Here is a 24,433-nt window from a genome sequence, read left to right as displayed (position 1 = left end):
TTCTGTTAAGTGTGATCAGTCCACGGGTCATCATTACTTCTGGGATATTACTCCTCCCCAACAGGAAGTGCAAGAGGATTCACCCAGCAGAGCTGCATATAGCTCCTCCCCTCTACGTCACTCCCAGTCATTCTCTTGCACCCAACGACTAGATAGGATGTGTGAGAGGACTATGGTGATTATACTTAGTTTTATATCTTCAATCAAAAGTTTGTTATTTTAAAATAGCACCGGAGTGTGTTATTATCTCTCTGGCAGAGTTTGAAGAAGAATCTACCAGAGTTTTTTGTTATGATTTTAGCCGGAGTAGTTAAGATCATATTGCTGTTTCTCGGCCATCTGAGGAGAGGTAAACTTCAGATCAGGGGACAGCGGGCAGATGAATCTGCATAGAGGTATGTAGCAGTTTTTATTTTCTGACAATGGAATTGATGAGAAAATCCTGCCATACCGATATAATGTCATGTATGTATACTTTACACTTCAGTATTCTGGGGAATGGTACTTCACTAGAATTACACTGTAAGAAATACATAAAGCTGTTTAATAACTAGAGATTATGTTTAACGTTTTTGCTGGAATGTAAAATCGTTTTCATTTACTGAGGTACTGAGTGAATAAATGTTTGGGCACTATATTTCCACTTGGCAGTTGCTTAATCTGTTTTCTGACAGTTTCTGTTCTCCCTCACTGCTGTGTGTGAGGGGGAGGGGCCGTTTTTTGGCGCTTTTACTACACATCAAATATTTCAGTCAGCAACTCATTGTATTCCCTGCATGATCCGGTTCATCTCTACAGAGCTCAGGGGTCTTCAAAACTTATTTTGAGGGAGGTAATTTCTCTCAGCAGAGCTGTGAGAATTATAGTTTGACTGAGATAAAAAACGTTTATTCTGTAATTTGTTTCCTGCTTTCAGAATTTGTTATCTTTGCTAATGGGATTAAACCTTTGCTAAAGTTGTGTTATTTACAAGGATTGAGGCTATAACTGTTTCAATTTATTAATTTTCAACTGTCATAGATCTTCTGTGCTTCTTAAAGGCACAGTACGTTTTAATATTATTCTAATTGAATTGTATTTCCAAGTTACAAGTTTATTTGCTAGTGTGTTAAACATGTCTGATTCAGAGGATGATACCTGTGTCATTTGTTGCAATGCCAAAGTGGAGCCCAATAGAAATTTATGTACTAACTGTATTGATGCTACTTTAAATAAAAGTCAATCTGTACAAATTGAACAAATTTCACCAAACAACGAGGGGAGAGTTATGCCGACTAACTCGCCTCACGTGTCAGTACCTACATCTCCCGCTCAGAGGGAGGTGCGTGATATTGTAGCGCCGAGTACATCTGGGCGGCCATTACAAATCACATTACAGGATATGGCTACTGTTATGACTGAGGTTTTGGCTAAATTACCAGAGCTAAGAGGTAAGCGTGATCACTCTGGGGTGAGAACAGAGTGCGCTGATAATATTAGGGCCATGTCAGACACTGCGTCACAGGTGGCAGAACATGAGGACGGAGAGCTTCATTCTGTGGGTGACGGTTCTGATCCAAACAGACTGGATTCAGATATTTCAAATTTTAAATTTAAACTGGAAAACCTCCGTGTATTACTAGGGGAGGTGTTAGCGGCTCTGAATGATTGTAACACAGTTGCAATACCAGAGAAAATGTGTAGGTTGGATAAATATTTTGCGGTACCGACGAGTACTGAGGTTTTTCCTATACCTAAGAGACTTACTGAAATTGTTACTAAGGAGTGGGATAGACCCGGTGTGCCGTTCTCACCCCCTCCGATATTTAGAAAAATGTTTCCAATAGACGCCACCACAAGGGACTTATGGCAAACGGTCCCTAAGGTGGAGGGAGCAGTTTCTACCTTAGCTAAGCGTACCACTATCCCGGTGGAGGATAGCTGTGCTTTTTCAGATCCAATGGATAAAAAATTAGAGGGTTACCTTAAGAAAATGTTTGTTCAACAAGGTTTTATATTGCAACCCCTTGCATGCATTGCGCCGATCACGGCTGCAGCGGCATTCTGGATTGAGTCTCTGGAAGAGAACATTGGTTCAGCTACTCTGGACGACATTACGGACAGGCTTAGAGTCCTTAAACTAGCTAATTCATTCATTTCGGAGGCCGTAGTACATCTTACTAAACTTACGGCGAAGAATTCAGGATTCGCCATTCAGGCACGCAGGGCGCTGTGGCTAAAATCCTGGTCAGCTGATGTTACTTCTAAGTCTAAATTGCTTAATATACCTTTCAAAGGGCAGACCTTATTCGGGCCCGGGTTGAAAGAGATTATCGCTGACATTACAGGAGGTAAAGGCCATGCCCTGCCTCAGGACAAAGCCAAAGCCAAGACTAGACAGTCTAATTTTCGTTCCTTTCGTAATTTCAAAGCAGGAGCAGCATCAACTTCCTCTGCACCAAAACAGGAAGGAGCTGTTGCTCGCTACAGACAAGGCTGGAAACCTAACCAGTCCTGGAACAAGGGCAAGCAGACTAGGAAACCTGCTACTGCCCCTAAAACAGCATGAATTGAGGGCCCCCGATCCGGGATCGGATCTAGTGGGGGGCAGACTTTCTCTCTTCGCCCAGGCTTGGGCAAGAGATGTTCAGGATCCCTGGGCGCTAGAGATAATATCTCAGGGATACCTTCTGGACTTCAAATACTCTCCTCCAAGAGAGAGATTTCATCTGTCAAGATTGTCAACAATCCAGACAAAGAAAGAGGCGTTTCTACGCTGCGTACAAGAGCTCTTGTTAATGGGAGTAATCCATCCAGTTCCACGATCGGAACAGGGACAGGGGTTTTACTCAAATTTGTTTGTGGTTCCCAAAAAAGAGGGAACTTTCAGACCAATCCTGGACTTAAAGATCCTAAACAAATTCCTAAGAGTTCCATAGTTCAAGATGGAGACTATTCGGACAATTTTACCTATGATCCAAGAGGGTCAGTACATGACCACTGTAGATTTAAAAGATGCTTACCTTCACATACCGATTCACAAAGATCATTATCGGTACCTAAGGTTTGCCTTCCTAGACAGGCATTACCAGTTTGTGGCTCTTCCATTCGGATTGGCTACAGCTCCAAGAATCTTCACAAAGGTTCTGGGTGCTCTTCTGGCGGTACTAAGACCGCGGGGAATCTCGGTAGCTCCATACCTAGACGACATTCTGATACAAGCTTCAAGCTTTCAAACTGCCAAGTCTCATACAGAGTTAGTGCTGGCATTTCTAAGGTCACATGGATGGAAGGTGAACGAAAAGAAAAGTTCACTCGTTCCACTCACAAGAGTTCCCTTCCTGGGGACTCTTATAGATTCTGTAGAAATGAAGATTTACCTGACAGAGGACAGGCTAACAAGACTTCAAAGTGCTTGCCGCACCCTTCATTCCATTCAACACCCGTCAGTGGCTCAATGCATGGAGGTAATCGGCTTAATGGTAGCGGCAATGGACATAGTACCCTTTGCACGCTTACACCTCAGACCACTGCAACTGTGCATGCTAAGTCAGTGGAATGGGGATTACTCAGACTTATCCCCTTCTCTGAATCTGGATCAAGAGACCAGAAATTCTCTTCTATGGTGGCTTTCTCGGCCACATCTGTCCAGGGGGATGCCATTCAGCAGACCAGACTGGACAATTGTAACAACAGACGCCAGCCTTCTAGGTTGGGGTGCCGTCTGGAATTCTTTGAAGGCTCAGGGACAATGGAGTCAGGAGGAGAGTCTCCTGCCAATAAACATTCTGGAATTGAGAGCAGTTCTCAATGCCCTCCTGGCTTGGCCCCAGTTGACAACTCGGGGGTTCATCAGGTTTCAGTCGGACAACATCACGACTGTAGCTTACATCAACCATCAGGGAGGGACAAGAAGCTCCCTAGCTATGATGGAAGTATCAAAGATAATTCGCTGGGCAGAGTCTCACTCTTGCCACCTGTCAGCAATCCACATCCCGGGAGTGGAGAACTGGGAGGCGGATTTCTTAAGTCGTCAGACTTTTCATCCGGGGGAGTGGGAACTTCATCCGGAGGTCTTTGCCCAAATACTTCGACGTTGGGGCAAACCAGAGATAGATCTCATGGCGTCTCGACAGAACGCCAAGCTTCCTCGTTACGGGTCCAGATCCAGGGATCCAGGAGCAGTCCTGATAGATGCTCTGACAGCACCTTGGGACTTCAGGATGGCTTACGTGTTTCCACCCTTCCCGTTGCTTCCTCGATTGATTGCCAGAATCAAACAAGAGAGAGCATCAGTGATTCTAATAGCACCTGCGTGGCCACGCAGGACTTGGTATGCAGACCTGGTGGACATGTCATCCTGTCCACCTTGGTCTCTACCTCTGAAACAGGACCTTCTGATTCAGGGTCCCTTCAAACATCAAAATCTAACTTCTCTGAAGCTGACTGCTTGGAAATTGAACGCTTGATTTTATCAAGACGTGGGTTTTCTGAGTCAGTTATTGATACCTTAATACAGGCTAGGAAACCTGTTACCAGAAAGATTTACCATAAGATATGGCGTAAATACCTATATTGGTGTGAATCCAAAGGTTACTCTTGGAGTAAGGTTAGGATTCCTAGGATATTGTCTTTTCTACAAGAAGGTTTAGAAAAGGGTTTATCTGCTAGTTCATTAAAGGGACAGATCTCAGCTCTGTCCATTCTGTTACACAAACGTCTGTCAGAAGTTCCTGACGTCCAGGCTTTTTGTCAGGCTTTGGCCAGGATTAAGCCTGTGTTTAAAACTGTTGCTCCACCATGGAGTTTAAACCTTGTTCTTAATGTTTTACAGGGCGTTCCGTTTGAACCCCTTCATTCCATTGATATAAAGTTGTTATCTTGGAAAGTTCTATTTTTAATGGCTATTTCCTCGGCTCGAAGAGTCTCTGAATTATCAGCCTTACATTGTGATTCTCCTTATTTGATTTTTCATTCGGATAAGGTAGTCCTGCGTACTAAACCTGGGTTCTTACCTAAGGTAGTTACTAACAGGAATATCAATCAAGAGATTGTTGTTCCTTCTTTATGCCCAAATCCTTCTTCAAAGAAGGAACGTCTACTGCACAACCTGGATGTAGTCCGTGCTCTAAAATTTTACTTACAGGCAACTAAGGAATTTCGACAAACGTCTTCTCTGTTTGTCATTTACTCTGGGCAGAGGAGAGGTCAAAAAGCTTCCGCTACCTCTCTTTCTTTTTGGCTTCGTAGCATAATTCGTTTAGCTTATGAGACTGCTGGACAGCAGCCTCCTGAAAGAATTACAGCTCATTCTACTAGAGCTGTGGCTTCCACTTGGGCCTTCAAGAATGAGGCCTCTGTTGAACAGATTTGCAAGGCTGCAACTTGGTCTTCGCTTCATACTTTTTCCAAATTTTACAAATTTGACACTTTTGCTTCATCTGAGGCTATTTTTGGGAGAAAGGTTCTTCAGGCAGTGGTTCCTTCTGTATAAAGAGCCTGCCTATCCCTCCCGTCATCCGTGTACTTTTGCTTTGGTATTGGTATCCCAGAAGTAATGATGACCCGTGGACTGATCACACTTAACAGAAGAAAACATAATTTATGCTTACCTGATAAATTCCTTTCTTCTGTAGTGTGATCAGTCCACGGCCCGCCCTGTTTTTAAGGCAGGTAAATATTTTTTAATTTATACTCCAGTCACCACTTCACCCTTGGCTTTTCCTTTCTCGTTGGTCCTTGGTCGAATGACTGGGAGTGACGTAGAGGGGAGGAGCTATATGCAGCTCTGCTGGGTGAATCCTCTTGCACTTCCTGTTGGGGAGGAGTAATATCCCAGAAGTAATGATGACCCGTGGACTGATCACACTACAGAAGAAAGGAATTTATCAGGTAAGCATAAATTATGTTTTTAAACTATTAATTAACCTACCCTATTATACTAAAATTAAATTAAACTACCAATTAAATTAAATAAATTACATATTAAAAAACCTAACCCTACTAAAATTATTTAAATCTACAATTAAACATTATTACGACTTCACCTGCAGCCCGGTATAGCAGTTACACTGGGAGTGGGGAATTAAATGAAACTGGTCAGATCAGTAATGCTCACTGGGTGATCTCAGGTATGACTTAGATCTCTCTGACACGGCACTTGCAGAGATGGTGAAACCACAGGACAAGGGGCTGCTGCAATGAATCGGCGGGGGACAGAGTAGTCAGGGTACCAGCTACATGCTGCTACTTGTGAAGAATCGTTGTATCACCAAGCTGGGGTGTTGCTGAAGATAACATCCTTGGCACCATGGCAACTGGGGATAAAGTTGCCATATTAACTGAGGATGAGGAAGAACAGAAGAGAAAGTATGTCCTTGCTGATCCTTTTAATGGCATCTCTGTGGAGCATAACCAAGATAGGCCCAATGAAGCTTCCCAAGAGCTTCCGCAAATGCCTAGTTCAGACCCAGATATGGACTGGCTAGAAAAACACTGTGTTAAAATCAATAATGACCTTCTCATTTCTAAAGTCTTCTATTTCTTCTTTTACTCTGCATATGGATCCCTCTATCCACTTCTGCCTGTATATTATAAACAGTTGGGCATGACTCCTACCCAGAGTGGATTGCTAGTAGGCATTAGATATTTTATTGAGTTCTGCAGTGCCCCGTTCTGGGGCGTGATAGCTGACCGTTTTAAAAAAGGAAAGATAGTTTTACTCTTCTCAGTTTTATGTTGGGTTTTATTCAATTTAGGGATCGGGTTTGTGAAACCAGCTGGATTAATGTGTGTGCTCAAGAATCCAGTACCTGTGCAGCCAACTAACTCAAGCTTACCGTTGACTACAAAGCTGCCACTTACCTCTACACAAAGTATCACCGTGGCAAAACGGAAAAGAGATCTAAATTTGGAACAAACTCTTACATGGGAAGCTGATTCTCCCACTAACTCTGAATTAACATTCGATAATGAAGAGTTAATGTTCTTACATCGCTTAGTTCGAGATGCACAGAATGACAGCATTAATAACCAAACTGGGAAAGAATCTACCACTTCTGTAATAACAACGTCTTTAGTCACTACCACCACCACCACATCCCAGAGTCCCCCTGCTGATTTGTACAGCTTGGTATCTGATCCAGAGGATGTAGAAACAATATTCCTTTTGATCTTGTTGGTTGTTATTATTGGAGAGTTTTTTAGTGCCCCGGCAGTGACTATTGTGGACACAGTGACACTTCAATACTTGGGAAAGCACAGGGATCGTTATGGTTTGCAAAGGATGTGGGGCTCCCTTGGATGGGGGTTAGCCATGTTGTCTGTGGGTATTGGAATTGACCACACTAGCATAGAATGTTAATCACTGGTGCTGGCTGCAAAGCTCCTGAGTATAAAAACTACCGCATTGCCTTTATTGTATTTGGTGTCCTGATGTCCGTAGCACTTATAGTTTCTACACAGTTTCGTTTCTACTACCATCACTTAAAACAAGAAGAAGATAGAAGGGATGACGTAGAGATTTCACCAGTGGAAACCAATTCTCAACTTGAGTCTCCACAAAGTCAGAACGGAGCTAGAGAACAAGAGGGCATAAACCAACACTTTAAGTTTCGTGATCTGGTTAAGATGTTTTTCACTGTGCAGTATGGATCGGTCCTCTTTGTGGCCTGGTTCATGGGGTTTGGCTATGGATATGTGTTCACCTTTTTATTCTGGCATCTAGAGGATCTTAATGGAACCACAACTCTTTTTGGGGTCTGCTCTGTATTGAGTCACGTGTCAGAGCTCACTGCTTACTTCTTCAGTCACAAGCTGATTGAGCTGGTTGGTCACATCAGGGTACTGTATATTGGCCTTGCCTGCAATACTGCACGCTACCTATATATCTCCTACATGGATATTGCCTGGACTGTTCTACCAATGGAAGTTCTACAAGGTGTAACCCATGCGGCAATATGGGCAGCTTGTATTTCATACCTAAGTGCTGCAGTCCCTCCTGCATTACGGACGTCTGCTCAGGGTATTCTTCAAGGCCTACATCTAGGGCTTGGCAGAGGCTGTGGTGCTATGATAGGTGGAGTCTTGGTGAACGCCTTTGGTGCTGCAGAAACATTCCGGGGGATTGGAATGGCTTCACTAGTGATCCTTCTCCTCTTTGCTTTGATCCAGTGGTTAGCAGTACCCCAGAAGGGAAAAGATGCATCAATGTTGGCGGAAAGAATCCCTGTCCCTTCCAGTCCAGTTCCCATAGCAACGATTGACTTGGTACCACAGCATTCTGATAATATCATGCCCAGAATCGAGCCTAAACTTCTAGAAGAAAACAATTTATTATACACTATAGGAACTTTTAACATTTCAACTGCCAGATAGTTGGTTCAATAGGAGAAAACATATAATAAAATGTATACATATTAGGAAATATGAGTACTGCAATATTATCCTGTATTTGAAATACCCTTAATAATTGGAATTGCTTTTTTTTTCTTTTTCATACTCAACACTGATTTTAGAATTGGATTTGAGGTAAAAAAACAAAAAGCTTATAAATAGCAGTGCCTATGTATATATATATGTGTGTATATATATATATATATATATATATATATATATATATATATATATATATATATAGCTACATGCATTGCAGTGTATTTAAAACAAATACATATTACATAGAGTACACAAAGAATAATTTGCAAATAAAAACTGGTCTTTTGAACATTTTGGAACTGCATGAATAGTACTTGAAAGTATTATAAAATACTCTCTTAATTGTAAAATAAAATGGAGTAGCTTTTTATGAAAAGTCTAAACAAGGATTGATTTAGTAGCTTTTTGGTCTTTCTATCTCTTTAGTAAGTAGTTGATGAATCAATCCCAGAACATAATCTACTTGCAAAATGAATACAGCTATGTGATTTTCATAGATGTGAGACAGAAACTCACACATACTTTATATATAAATAACATTGCCTCTGCCTTACACTATCTGTAAGTATAAACTTTTGTTTAAACAAAAATACATTAAATAGTTTACATTTTAGTTAAATAAAATATGTTATAGAGAATAACATATTGCTGTTAAATTATTACTATTTGCTTTTTTAGTATTAAAGTCCCATGTTAAATATGGGAAAACTAGAGTTTTCTGATATTACTTTAATTTATATATTGAAGAATGTAAATGAGATGTGCCTAATATTAGCAATTCAATGACTGGACATTGGGGCATATTTAGCAAGCTCCGTATGGAAACAGAAGTTATCAAGAAGTTATGAAGCTGCGGTCTAAAGACCTGCTCTGAGGCGGCGGACAGAAAACAACCCGATCGAATACGTTCGGGTTGATTGACACCCCCTGCTGGTGCAATGATAAATGCAGACGGCGTATGCTGTCTGCATTTGTCGATGTGCAGCGGACATGATGCGCTACTTCGTGTCATGTCCGCTCGCACATTGATACATATGCCCCAATGTGTCCTTTCACAAGTCACGAGAAAAAAAACTGTTTTAGCTTTGAATCCTAAAGAATATATGAAGAGATTGTTTATATTAAAAAATAGCTTGGTAAGATTTTGACACTTCAATGCTTAGTGATCACAGTTTATTATAAAATAATTCATTGTTTCCTTTTTTTACACTGTTCATGTAACTGAAGATTTGTTGTTAAATTTGATTCTTAACACAAAAAAAGCAAAAAAAAACATGTTCAATAGCTCCACAATTGTTTGCTAGCAGACAAATGCATAAAAAGTATTTTAATTAGTTTAAAGTGATGGTAAACTATACATTTTTTAAGGTCATGGCTCGGAATCTAGGTGATGTTTTGGGTGGACTTTTGTTGGTCACTTCTGGTGAAGATGTGCTGCAGCTTATTTTTTAAACTCAGATTTTTGTGGGCTGTCGGTTTGAGCTGTTCTCCAATAGGCACTCTATTCGTACTGCACTTTTTTTGTAGTTACAGCGCTGATTGAAGAGCCGTTCAAGCTGTTAGCTGAGAAAAATATCAGCTTTGAAGTGGGCAGCCGGAGCACGGGGTATTAGAATGGCACTGCTAGATTGGAAGGTAGGTTGTAGGGCATCTTTATTGGAGGTGATCGAATAAAGTCTCTGTACAATGTTGCTTAGATTCCAGACCTAATTTTAAAGTGTACCATCACTTTAAGTGTATGCTTATACTGTTACCTAACAAAAAAGAAACCTTATACAAGAATTCAAAATTAAGTTTTTGTTTTTTAAATATTGAACAGAGATGTTTTTTATCCTTATTATACATTTTTATTAATATCATTTTATTGGTATGACTTATTTTTAAGTTTAATTGCAGACTTAAAGGTACATTGTACTAAAGAGCAGAATCAATAAATGATCACTCACATAATGTGTACAGTTTTATAATCAGCTTGTTTAGACTGCAGAGATGACAGGAGGTGTTTCACCAATCAATTGCTATCTCAGCAAGTGTTGGATACCTATGTTCACCTGTTAACTAGGTAGATACTGATGATGTGCACTGAACAGGTCCTAATCTTATCAGAAAGTAGTTAAGTTTATTTTGAGACATTGTTTGGCTTAAAGGGGCATTATACTCCAAAATTATTATAGGCTATTAAAATAAATCATTAGGTGTAGATACAATTTGCAATTGACATGCATGACCTATTTTGCAGCTAACTCTCCGAAAAATGGCATAAACCATGCAGGGTGTTTCACTGAATATGCACATTTTATCCAGACCTAGTGCTTTATTTAAATAGCCTATAATCTTTATATATCTTTATAGTCTTTTTTTTCTCCTATCCACACTAAGCTATAGTGAGGTAGTGGGCTAAATTGACTAATAATCTGTGCTTTTGGAAGGTAAAACCTGCTATGGGTAGGTGGACTATTTTCATTAAACACATTTGGTATAATCTACTGCAAGGCCTTTTTTGGTTCATACCTTACATTTAGACAGTACTTATGTATCCTATACTATATTTTATTATTTTAAAAATGTGCCCAACTGTAAGACTGTAGACATAGAATTCAGCTTAATTATATTACCTCTGCTTTCAAATGCATGATCAGTACTGATGATGAAGTCACTTTAACATTTTAAACAAAAGCAGTTCACAAAATGGATTTGTTCTGAAAACATTTCTATTGTAGTTGAATTATTTTAACTAATTCTATCACCTTTGGTACATCTTTTTAAGCCTAAAAAACTGCATGTAAAAAAGTGCCTTTCTTTAAATTAATGTATAGCAATGTTATAGTAAAACTACAAAGTGTTTAAGAAATTCTCAATACCATGACCTCTGTCTCTTTAATGCAAAACACCACAACCTGTGTCTCTTTAGCAGATTTAAATGACAATATTACCGCTCTTTATATTGGTTTGTTTTTATTTTGACAAAATATGTTTGTTTTTTTCTTTTTGGCAAAAAAAATTGTATTTAAAATTCATACAATATATATTAGTGCTGTAAATGACATAAATAGCATTTCACAATCAAACATAAGATGAAACAATAGACTCTGTCACAGTCACTAATTTGCAGGCAGATTACCTCAAAAGGTTATGTAAACATGCAGCAGAAGCCATTTTGCAAATGAGAGTCCTGTTTCCAGGCTGATGGTCACAAACAGAGCAAACCCATTCCATGAGATTTAAAGGATTATCCTGGTGCATTGTTTAGTTCCTCTTCTGTCCTCAGGGGCACTGTGGGTTTTAGGTTTGATGTTTTTTATGCATCAGATATTTTCTTAGCTATAAATTGAGGGAAAATATTGTCCATGTTTATAGCCATAAATCATTTTCTGTAGTTCTTCCCAAAGGGATTAGTAGTTATTGGCTGTGCCATACTTTCAACACATGTAAAAAATAATGATGTGTAGTTGAATTGCAGATATGATTCAGTTTGCACCAGGTTACAGTTGTAGGTGTAGTGAAGTCTGGAACCCGAAAAGTATGCACTCTTTGTGGGTAATTGACACGTGCACGTTTACCACCATTAGTGCGTATTATAACATTTTATTGGAGTTACATGGTAGCTGGAGTTGCTGACCTTCAGGGGTTGTTTTTTGTTTTGCTTTAGCTAACTGATCTTTTATTCCATTATTTTGAAAATACAGCTATCATTTTGATATTTATTTGAAAAGAAGATCATCCAAATATTTATAAAGTAATTTGGTAATTTGGCCCTGCCTGTTTGAACTCCATAAGGTATCCCCTCCCATTATGCTGTTTATATATTTAAATATTTTTCTGCTACTAGAATATTCGTTTCTTACCTTCCGTTTAGTTGCCCCTCAAGCCTGTGGTGGCAAATGCTTTAGTGGTCAAGTTGCTGTGGTCATTTTGTCATCACTCCTGAATAAATCTGTATAAGGTATTACAATGACAGTAAATAACTTAATAAAATATAAAAGAAAATGTTTTCTTGCATCACACTTCTCCCTATTTATTTTAACTCCCTCTTCATGTTATTCAGCTCTGAAAACTGTGGATTTTCTTATATTTAGACCTGGAAATACACACTGCACACTTCTCTAGGCTAACCGCGAAACATATTGTTCCCTAATTAGCTTAAACTAATAACTGATAACAACTGCAAAACAATGCACTATATACTAATATAATGACTAGACACATGTTCAACAGCTGAACAGGTGCAGAGTGTGGCTGCTGTTGGCGGCGTTTATCTCTTTTCAAGGCTGGATTTGTTTGCGTGAAAGTGCAACACACTGGGATCTGTTTTTGCACATATCTTTGTGTGTTGTACTTTAAAAGTGAATCCAGCATTGATGGGAGCTGAATGCCGCTACCCGCGGCTATGTTCTGCTTTTGTTTAGCAAATGAGTCGCCGAAAACACGTGACTGTGGCTAGACTTGTTTGTACATTTAAGCTTGGATTGGTTCCTAAGTGACAGGTGGATTTTTCCTATAGAAAAGAAATTGAAGCAGACAAGATGTTAATTTGGTTAAAATGTTTAAACTTGGCTGTTACTCTAGAGCAAGACAGTACTTTTTTTTTGCAATTACAAGGTGTTTACTGTCCCTTTAAGTTCACATGTTGATCTATTCTGGAGCAAATTTAGGTTAAAAAAAATAAAATTTTGTTTCTATGCTTTAAATAATATGGACATTTCCATAGAAACTCATTTTCAATACTTGAATTATATCCTATTTTGTTCTGAGGTTTTTCTGTCTTTGCTAGTGCTGTCAATAGTCCCTTCATTAGTTTGGGTCACTGGTTTTCGGGCCTGTCCTCGGGCCTCCCCGGCAGGCCACATTTTGTGGATATCTGAACTGGAGCACAGGTGAAATAATCAGCTAGTTGTTTTACCTGCTCTCATCCAAGGTCATCCTGAAGGCCTGGCCTGTTGGGGAGGCCTGGGGGCGGGTTTGGAATCCAGTGGTCTAGGTTCTTAGAGCCATAGACTTAAATAAAACTATTTTATGTTGTTTTCAACTTCTCTCTTTTGTGATGTATGAGAATGCGCCAAACACAACAGGCTGGATATCACTATGTACCTTTGTACAAACTGAATAATTAGTCCTCCTTTTATTCAAGTCTTTCACAGAATGACAATTTCATTTTCTTGGATTTTCCTCTTTTTCTCACCCAGTTGTTTAATCATAGTTTCTGGTGGCAGATCCTGTTTCTTCACTCACTGCTGTAAAAACATTCATCAAACTTTCCAAACTGGTAGAACTGTTTCCTTTATTTGAACTAATAAATGCCCTCATTCTAGCCACCAACCTCAACCTGGGGTAATTCTCATAGGTAAATCCTGCTATGCTAAATGATGAAGTAAGAAACTTTACATACATAGACAAAACTATAAAATCGTATAGACATTTTAACATTGCATTCAAATTGAAGTGTTTTGTATCCATAATTGAAGAGACACTGAGCCCAATTTTTTTTATTTTGTGGTTCATAGAGAGCATGCGGTTTTGGGCGGCTTTCTGATTTACTCCTATTGTCGGTTTTTCTTCGTTCTCTTGCTGTCTTTATTTGAAAAAGAAGGCATCTAGGCTAAGGAGCCAGCCAATTGTTGGTTCAGCACCTTGGACAGCACTTGTTTATTGGTGCTGTCCAATCAGCAAGGACAACCCAGGTTGTTCACCAAAAATGGGCCGGCATCTAAACTTACATTCTTGCTTTCGGATAAAGATACCAAGAGAATAGAGACAATTTGATGGTGGGAATGGGTTGGAGAGTTGCTTGGAATTGCATGGTCTATCTGAGTCACGAAGGAAGATGTTTGGGTTCAGTGTCCCTTTGATGTGTTAGTGTCAGTATTCACTTCAATGTTCCTAAAAGAGGACGAGTTACCATAGAAAAAGACAAGTATTCCAACATATTTCTGTTAAAATGCAGTAAACATTGCTGAATATTATCATTCATGTATAAGGATATATTTTATTGGTAACTTATTAATGCTTGTTCATGTTAGCTGAATCTGAAAAAAAAATGTCATGTTGTAATTGATCTCTATATGGATCAGAAATAAAAGCTTTACACTGTAAGTGCCTGTAAAATAGGCTATTTATGTTAGAAAAGTAAAACTGTTTAACGTTAAGATTGTTATTCTTGTTCAATAAAGATGTTATGTTTTTTGTAAACAGAACAAATATGTTGAAATATGTGAGAATGTTCTTACAAAACAGTATCTGTGTATACAAACGTTTAAATAAATATAACTATTCACTAAGAAAAAAAAAACAAAAAAAAAACATTATTACAAAGTCCTAAAGTACAAAAACTAAATTACTAAAAATAACAAACCAAATTATCAAAAATACAAACATTTACACCTAATCTAATAGCCCTATCAAAATAAAAAAGCCCCCCCAAAATAAAAAAACCCTAGCCTACAATAAACTACCAATTGCCCTTAAAAGGGCCTTTTGTGGGGCATTGCCCCAAAGATATCAGCTCTTTTACCTGTAAAAAAAATACAAACAACCCCCAACAGTAAAACCCACCACCCACCCAACCAACCCCCCCACCCAATAAAATAACTATCTAAAATAACCTAAGCTAACCATTGCCCTGAAAAGGGCATTTGTATGGGCATTTAGCTCTTTTACTGCCCAGACCCTAATCTAAAAATAAAAACCCACCCAAAAAAACCCTTAAAAAAACCTAACACTAACCCCTGACGATCCACTTACAGTTCTTGAAGTCCCGCTTGAAGGATCCATCCAGCCGGAGAAGTCATCATCCATGCGGCAAGAAGTCTTCATCCAGGCGGCCTCTTCTATCTTCATCCAGCCGGCGAAGCCTCATCCAGGTAGCAAGAAGTCTTCATCCAGACGGCATCTTCTATCTTCATCCATCCGGCGCGGAGCGGGTCCATCCTGAAGACATCCGGCGCAGAGCATCCTTTTCATATGGTCTCCGCAGTACACTGGAGCTTGTATGCAAGTGACGCCATCAAAGGTGGCTGTAAGTGGATCATCGGGGGTTAGTGTTAGGTTTCTTTAAGGGTTTTTTGGGTGGGTTTTATTGTAAGATTAGGGTCTGGGAAGTATAAGAACTAAATGCCCTTTTAAGGGCAATGCCCATACAAATGCCCTTTCCAGGGCAATGGGTAGCTTAGGTTATTTTAGATATTTTTTTTTATTTGGGGGGGTTGGTTGGGTGGTGGGGTTTACTGTTGGGGGTTGTTTGTATTTTTTTTTACAGGTAAAAGAGCTGATTTCTTTGGGGTAATGCCCCGCAAAAGGCCTTTTTAAGGGCTATTGGCAGTTTATTGTAGGCTAGGTTTTATTTTATTTTGGGGGGGCTTTTTTATTTTGATAGGGCTTATAGATTAGGTGTAAAAAAATATTTTTGATAATTTGGTTTGTTATTTTTAGTAATATAGTGTTTGCTTTTTTGGTAACTTAGTGTTTGTTTTTTGTTGTAATTTAGTAACATAGTAACATAGTAGAAGAGGTTGAAAAAAGACCGAAGTCCATCGAGTTCAACCTATACAAATCTAAAATATATACAAAAAGCTCCAATTAAGATTAAATAATCCCACTAAAAGGTGACCCATTTAATACTAGCAATCATATCCATGAATTTTGTTTATAGACAGAAATGTATCCAAATAATTTTTAAATGTATCTAGGGTATTGGCATTCACTACCTCCTTTGGTAATGAGTTCCAAAATTTTATTGCTCTTACAGTGAAAAAACTTCCGTTGCAGGAGATTAAATCTCCTTTCCTCCAACCTTAAATTGTGACCTCTGGTCACAAACAATTTTCTTGGAATAAACAGCGCTTCTGCCATCTCTGTATATGGGCCTTGAATATATTTATATAAAGTAATCATGTCACCTCTTAAGCGCCTTTTTTCTAAAGAAAACAGACCCAGTTTGGCTAGCCTCTCCTCATAGGTTAAATTCTCCAATCCCCTGGGGGGGCGGAGCGAACTTTTGCAATGGCAGGACGCAATTCAGAGGAGCTCCAGAGCTCAATTTGGAACTTTTAGTTAATACCTTGATTTAGCTATCCCCTACAAGGTACACCTTACATCTCAATAACTGGACTACCTATGCAACGGCTTATATTCTCGCCAAACTCTGCTCCTTACTTGAACAGCACCAGAGGGATTTTGACAGCGCCCTGGGAGCTGCACTTGCCGGCTCTCACAGAGTTGACCTCCCTCGGGTCTCACCGCCGGAGCGTGCGGGGACTGGTGTCCGGCGCGGCCATTGTCTGGTGCGGCTGCCGCCGTGCAGCATGTTTCCTCTCCTGGGTGTCGGGAGTCAGTAGTGCATGAAGGTGAGGCATATGGCAATGTCCTGACTGGCAAAGCATGTACCCCGTACCAGATGGGAACACACGGGGGACACTTCCTGATTGTCGGCGTTCCACAACTCAAAACAGCACCCTTATGGCCTTCACCACGCAAGCTGAGCACTTCTCCAGCGCTACAAAAGAATAGGCCCAACTCACCCAGACGGTCATCACTAGCTTTCCTGACGTTCTACGGCAGCACATGGAGCCTGGAGGTGGCGATCCCATACGGTCTCAGAAAGGGGATTGGCTAGTCTGGACATGGATCGAGTGCTTAGAATGGGAGAAACACTTGTGGGTTTGGGACTCTGTACAGGGACTCGTAACAATTTGAGGTATCTAGCTTTCTGCTATGCCTCTACAATGCTTATATGCCTAGACACCTGGTCCGGGTACTGAGTTCTCAGACTTGCTTTACTATTCACATAATATGTGGAACAAGGGACTATAGTCTCACAAGTCTGGTGTTGGTTAGAGCATGCTCTCCTGACTAAGCCCCTGTAGTCATCTTTACACTTTGCCAGTTTATTGTTTAGTTATGTTTGCTTGGTAATACCCATATACATATAGTTATTTTGCCTCAATAATTACCTTATCACTATTATGGGGTTTCTTTGCACAATACTTGGAGTACATGTGTTACTGATTTTTATGCATCCTGTCCCCTGTACAAGTATTAGAGTGGGGTACCTTGCGTTAGCCCCTTCAGGAACCCAATTTGGAATAATGGACTGTGCGGAGACAAACACTGGAGGGCCCTTACAGTCTGGAGTTGTGGTTCACAGAATGCGGGACTGTTACATATCACTGACCACCGGAGTGGGGTAAACTTATGGAACTACATACCAATCATCTTCTCTCCGCTAACTTAAGCGTTTATGTTTTTATATCCTTACAATACCTGCTCACTCTATTAAGCGTTTATGTTTTTATATCCTTACAATACCTGCTCACTCTATTAAGCGTTTATGATTTTATATCCTTACAATACCTGCTCACCCTTACCCTCCAATATGTTCTGTAGCCTCCCAAATATTATTCCTGGACTACCGTATTATTATTCTACACTCTATATTGTCATCCATGTTGGATATTGGACACTACGTTTTACCACCATGCCTTAGCTGAATGTTTTATCATGTCTGTTACATATATATATATATATACTCAACTACAGATGAGGGACTTATGCATTTAATACTATCGACCAAGATACTAATGACGATCATTGACCTGACCTAACACACTTAGGTTGTACTGTGTATTGCAGACATATTTCACACTATTAAGAGATATGAGCTTGTTTGATCTGCATGTATATATAAGTGTGGTGTTACCCTCTTCTTTTGGCGGGTCATATTATCTCCTGTTAGATATATTTGATTTGCATCTGAGATATAATGCCCTGGTGACAGACAGGCAAATTACCCTGAGAGGTGACTTATAATGGTCCTTGAGCTCTATCATAACCTAGCAACACTTTGTTTAGCTTTTGTAATGCCTTGTTAGCTTTGCTGTCCTGCCCTTATGTTTGTCTCACACATTTGATGAGTGTAAAGACAGGGACAAAATACTTATAATTCTCTTTCTTGCCAGAAAGTAGGTAATATGATGGCTGTAGTTTAGGATCAAATAGCGACCTTTTATTAGGACATACCTAACTTTTCATCATATCTTATACACCAACCTTTGGGTATAGGGCCCGTACCCGAGGGATATGATCTGGAAAAGCACAAGAGTAGACTGCAAACCCACACTTAGCCTGGTCCTGATATAACTACATTTCTGGTCTCAGTCCATATAGGTGGTATTGTTGATGAAACTGTAGACCCTTTATATTAGTCATCCTTACCCTATGGTACTAGTTGGTGGCCTTACTATTCACACTACTTTCTCCTTGTGTTTAGGGACTTGATATAACCTTGAAATCTAGATAATACCTGCACCTCTCAGCATGCTAACTATTATTATCATCCAAGTAATACCTGCATAGTGTGTATAAAGTCTATATGGACCTACTCAATTATCTCTATTCAGCTGACATTATAGATTATTGATGTGAATCTACTATTTTGTTAACTACATGGAAAATGTTTTAGTGTTTGTCTGTCACCTATATGACATATCTGTATAGCTAGTAAGTATTATTTGATTGTACTGCAATACTTATCAAGAACGACAGGAAGAGCAGAGGTGGTTAGTGTCTTTTAGCATCTTTTTTCTAGCAGATTAAGTATATCTTAGCTTTATGGGAATCCTATAGCATTTAACCCACCACCTCCTTCCCTCGAATCACGACATGCTAGATTCTCTTGTGAAGCTTATCCCATCTAAGCTTAGGTGGGCGAACAGCCATCCAAGGTCTTAAAACATTCCTTTGCTATATACAATTAGAGGGTATTACACTTAGCAGGTTCATTAGAGTTGCGTAGTAACTTTGCGTAGTATGTGCTATTTATGTTTTCATCCAGTTTTATATATGCTATCTAGGATAAGTTTGATGCTTGCAACCTCTACAGTTTATGATTCCAGCAGGCTGGACCTACAGCTATCCTGTAAAAGGCACCACATTTGGGATTAGTCACTACACACAGTATGTCCACTCCAAGAGCATTGAGCTTACTGACCTTATGTGTTCTATAACAACGGCTAAAAGATTGATTGCCAGCATACTTAAGCTCTTACCCCTCCTCATATAATATGTTCTCTTTTTGCCAGGTGGTCCACAGGTTACACTTTATTGCTATTTTAGGATGTTAGCGGGCTAACTCCAATGTGCCAGACTCATACTCCATTATCTGTCTCAACCTTGGCCCTTAGCATATATTATTCCCTTGTACTCCTATAAATTTTCCAGAGGCCTCTTTTGCAACACACCACCTCCTCCCCCCCCCTTCCCTACATAATGTATTTCCCTTCTTGGGAGAGTTAAATATGTGGCTTATCTACCCTATGCCACACTTTCACTACCAGTGAAATTCATGCAACCCACCTACATATTTTACTATAATATAAAACTGCCTATACATTATACCGCACTCAAACAATTCCTTTTATAAGTACGCCCTGCTTCATAACTGACTTCCATGTTTATTCTCTCCTCCTAATATAGTGGGGTAGCTTAATTGTATAACATAACAGATATTACCATAGGCTTTGCATATATTGCTACATACTTTTCACCTAGCTTGTACCAAATATTCCAAATATTCTAAATCTACTTTATTGTTCAAATACTTTACCTTTTGTTATTTCTTGGAATTATTCTCTTGAAAGCTTTATTACAATATAGCCTAATTATAGTTTAAAAAAATAAAATAGAGGTTCTCCATCAGGGGTCCATGAGTGGCCCTATCACATCACTGCTTACCTGCTTTATATTATGTTATAGCATCTTTGCGGTCTATAAATGGCCGCTTATATCTTGCAGTAGGTGTAATGTTAGAACAGAGTTTATTGCTTATATCTAATAGGTAATTTGTCATTGAACTGTATTATGTACCTATACAATCTTGTTATGGCAGCTTACTCTGTAACAATTTATTCTCCTTTTTATTATGTATGGAAAATTAATACTTGTTTGTTTGGAAAAGAACCTCAATAAAAATTTGTTATAAAAAAAATTATCCAATCCCCTTATTAGCTTTGTGGCCCTTCTCTGAACTTTTTCTAGTTCTGCAATATCTTTTTTTGCGATCGGTCCCCAGAACTGCACTCCATACTCAATGTGAGGTCTTACCAGGGCTTTATATAGTGACAGAATAATGCTTTCCTCCATTGAGTCAATGCCTCTTTTAATACATGCTAATATATTATTAGCCTTTGAAGCTGCTGCCCTGCATTGTGCACCCATCTTTAGCTTGTTATCTATTACTACTCCCAAATCCCTTTCCTCCTGTGTTTGGCTAAGTCTTGTCCCATTTAAATAATACGTTGCCTGCTTATTTTTACTTCCAAAATGTAGAACCTTGCATTTTCCCGTATTAAATCTCATTTTCCATTTACCTGCCCATACTTCTAATTTTTGCTGGTCCCTTTGTAACGAAAGTTCATCCTGCTATGACCTAATGACCTTACTTAACTTATGCCTAGATTTAGAATTTTGTGTTAGAAGGGGTGCGTTAGCTACGCGTGTTTTTTCCCCCCCCGCACCTTTTAAACAACGCTGGTATTAAGAGTTCTCAGAAGGGCTGTGTTAGGCTCCAAAAAGGGAGCGTAGAGCATAATTTACCGCCAATGCAACTCTCAATACCAGCGTTGCTTACGGACGCGGCCAGCTTCAAAAATGTGCTCGTGCACCTGCAAAAAAGCAGCGTTCAGCTCCTAACGCAGCCCCATTTTTTCCTATGGGGAAACACTTCCTAAGTCTGCACCTAACACCCTAACATGAACCCCGAGTCTAAACACCCCTAACCTTACACTTATTAACCACTAATCTGCCGCCCCCACTATCGCTGACCCCTGCATATTATTTTTAACCCCTAATCTGCCGCTCCGTACACCGCCGCAACCTACGTTATCCCTATGTACCCCTAATCTGCTGCCCCTAACACCGCCGACCCCTATATTATATTTATTACCCCCTAATCTGCCCCCCCCCACGTCGCCGCTACCTACCTACACTTATTAACCCCTAATCTGCCAACTGGACCTCACCGCTACTATAATAAATGTATTAACCCCTAATCCGCCTCATGTTTATTTAAATGCAAAATAGCTGTTTTCTTTGGGGCATGCCCCGCAAAAGGCCCTTTTAAGGGCTGGTAAGGTAAAAGAGCTGTTAAATTTTTATTTTAGAATAGGGTAGGGCATTTTTTTTATTTTGGGGGGATTTTTTATTTTTTTAGGGGGCTTAGAGTAGGTGTAATTAGTTTAAAATTCTTGTAATTTTTTTTTTTTTAATTTAGCGTTTGTTTTTGTAATTTAGTTTAGTTGATTAAATTGTACATAATTGTAGGTAGTTTATTTAATTAATTTATTGATAGTGTAGTGTTAGGTTTAATTGTAACTTAGGTTAGGATTTATTTTACAGGTAATTTTGTAATTATTTTAACTAGGTAGCTATTAAATAGTTATTAACTATTTAATAGCTATTGTACCTGGTTAAAATAAATACAAAGTTGCCTGTAAAATAAATATAAATCCTAAAATAGCTAAAATATAATTATTTGTTATATTTTAGTTATATTAGGGTTTATTTTACAGGTAAGTATTTAGCTTTAAATAGGAATAATTTATTTAATAAGAGTTAATTTATTTCGTTAGATAAAAATTATATTTAACTTAGGGGGGTGTTAGTGTTAGGGTTAGACTTAGCTTTAGGGGTTAATACATTTATTAGAGTAGCGGCGAGGTCCGGTCGGCAGATTAGGGGTTAATACTTGAAGTTAGGTGTCAGCGATGTTAGGGAGGGCAGATTAGTGGTTAATACTATTTATTATAGGGTTTTTAAGGCGGGAGTGAGGCAGTTTAGGGGTTAATACATTTATTATAGTGGCGGCAAGGTCCGGTCGGCAGATTAGGGGTTAAAAAGTGTAGGTAAGGTAGCGGCGACGTTGGGGGGGGGGGCAGATTAGGGGGTAATAAATATTATGTAGGTTTCGGCGATGTTAGGGGCAGCAGATTAGGGGTACATAGGGATAATGTAGGTTGCTGCGTTGTGCGGTCGGCAGATTAGGGGTTAAAAAAATGTATTATAGTGGCGGCGATGTGGGGGGACCTCGGTTTAGGGGTACATAGGTAGTTTATGGGTGTTAGTGTACTTTAGAGCACAGTAGTTAAGAGCCTTATGAACCGGCGTTAGCCCAGAAAGCTCTTAACTCCTGACTTTTTTGTGCGGCTGGAGTTTTGTCGTTAGAGTTCTAACGCTCACTTCAGCCAAGACTCTAAATACCGGCGTTAGAAAGATCCCATTGAAAAGATAGGATACGCAACCCCCTAACGCTGGTTTTGACGGCTAACGCAGAACTCTAATTCTAGGCGTTAGTATCATCTGCAAAAATAGAGATGTAGCTATTTAATCCTAGCTCCAAGTCATTTATAAAAATATTAAAAAGAATAGGGCCCAGCACTGATCCCTGGGGTACTCCACTGATTACCTTTGTCCAATCTGAGTATGATCCATTTACTACTACTCATTGCTCCCTATCTTTAATCCAGTTATTTATCCACAAACTAACATTTTCAGCTATTCCCAGTCCCTTAATTTTGTGCAATAATCTCTCATGTGGCACTGTATCAAACGCCTTTGGAAAATCTAAGTATATCACATCAACTGATATCTATATCTATATTTTTACTTCCTCATAGAATCTAATTAGATTAGTTTGACATGATCTATTTCTCATAAAACCATGCTGATTAGAACTCATAATCTTGTTTACACGAATATGCTCATCAATATAATCCTATATAATCCCTTCAAATATCTTCCTCACTATTGATGTCAGACTAACTGGTCTATAGCTTCCTGGATCATCCCTACTTCCCTTTTTGAAGAGTGGCACCACATCAGCTTTATGCCAATCCTTGGGTACCATGCCTGAGGATAATGAGTCTTGAAAAATTAAGAGTAGAGGTTTGTCTATAACAGTGCTAAGTTCCCTAAACACCCTTGGGTGTATTCCATCTGGGCCTGGAGTTTTATTTACCTTAATATTATCCAATTTGTTCCTGATATCCTCTATACATAACCCAATTAATGGTATGGGCTGGCATGTTCTATTTTGTTCCAAAGTATCATCCAATGGTTCCTCTCTTGTGTATACTGAAGAAAAAAACTGGTTTAGTATCTCAGCCTTCTCCCTGTCACTGTTAATCATGCTACCCTCCCCGCATTTTAATGTACCTATATTGTCTTTCTTAGATTTTTTGCTATTTATGTACTTAAAGAACCTTTTAGGGTTAGATTTAGAATCCTTTGCAATTAATTTTTCATTTTCAATTTTGGCTAATTTGATTGCTTTTTTGCATGCTTTGTTACATTCCTTATTAATATGGAATTTTGAGTCTGTACTATTTTCTTTGAATAATTTAAATGCCGTACGTTTTTTCCTAATTTCACTTAACACATTTATATTCAGCCACATTGGCTTGGGTTTTTTATTTTTATAACCATATGGTATTGTTGATATGTATATTTCTTTAACAAAGTTTTAAATGTTATCCATTTATCCTCTGTATTTTTATTAGAGAATACTTTGTCCCAATTTATGTTATTTAATGATTTCCTGAAATCGTTGAATTTTGCTTTCTTAAAATTAAAAGTCTTGGTTAAACCTTTAAGACACTGCTTATGAAAATAAATTTCAAATGTGACCATGTTATGATCACTCTTACCCAAATGTTCTTTGACCTCTATGTTTGATATTATATCTGTATTATTTGATAGCACTAAATCCAATATAGCGTTACTCCTAGTTGGCTCCTCTATTAATTGTGACAAGAAGTTATCCCTGAGAACATTTATAAATCTATCCCCCTTAGCTGAATTACTAGTTTCATTGGCCCAGTTTATATCAGGGTAGTTAAAATCTCCCATAATTACAGCACTGTTATTAGCAGCCTTACCTATTTGTATTAGTAGTTGAGTTTCATCCAGGTCACTAATGTTGGGGGGCTTGTAGCATGTTCCTAGTAATATTTTTTTAGGATCCCCCCCCACT

The 24,433-nt window shown here is 39.0% G+C and overlaps 2 protein-coding genes across 3 annotated transcripts in view; both read left to right on the top strand.

Moving 5' to 3' along the window:
- The window catches only part of LOC128666737 (zinc finger protein 713), a 143,923-nt gene that overhangs the window by 100,881 nt on the left and 18,609 nt on the right, over window positions 1–24,433 (top strand). The window lies entirely within an intron of this gene.
- Window positions 6,052–8,498, top strand: LOC128666735 (major facilitator superfamily domain-containing protein 6-like). The gene is given in 2 exon segments (XM_053721489.1): window positions 6,052–7,334; window positions 7,337–8,498. Coding segments are annotated over 2 exon segments (2,064 nt in total). The 5' UTR covers window positions 6,052–6,289; the 3' UTR covers window positions 8,356–8,498.

The sequence above is a fragment of the Bombina bombina genome, chromosome 7 (genome assembly GCF_027579735.1).
Source record: "Bombina bombina isolate aBomBom1 chromosome 7, aBomBom1.pri, whole genome shotgun sequence".
Lineage (NCBI taxonomy): Eukaryota > Metazoa > Chordata > Amphibia > Anura > Bombinatoridae > Bombina > Bombina bombina.
The sequence above is the reverse complement of the archived record's forward strand: the minus strand, read 5'-3'. Positions and strand labels throughout refer to the sequence as shown.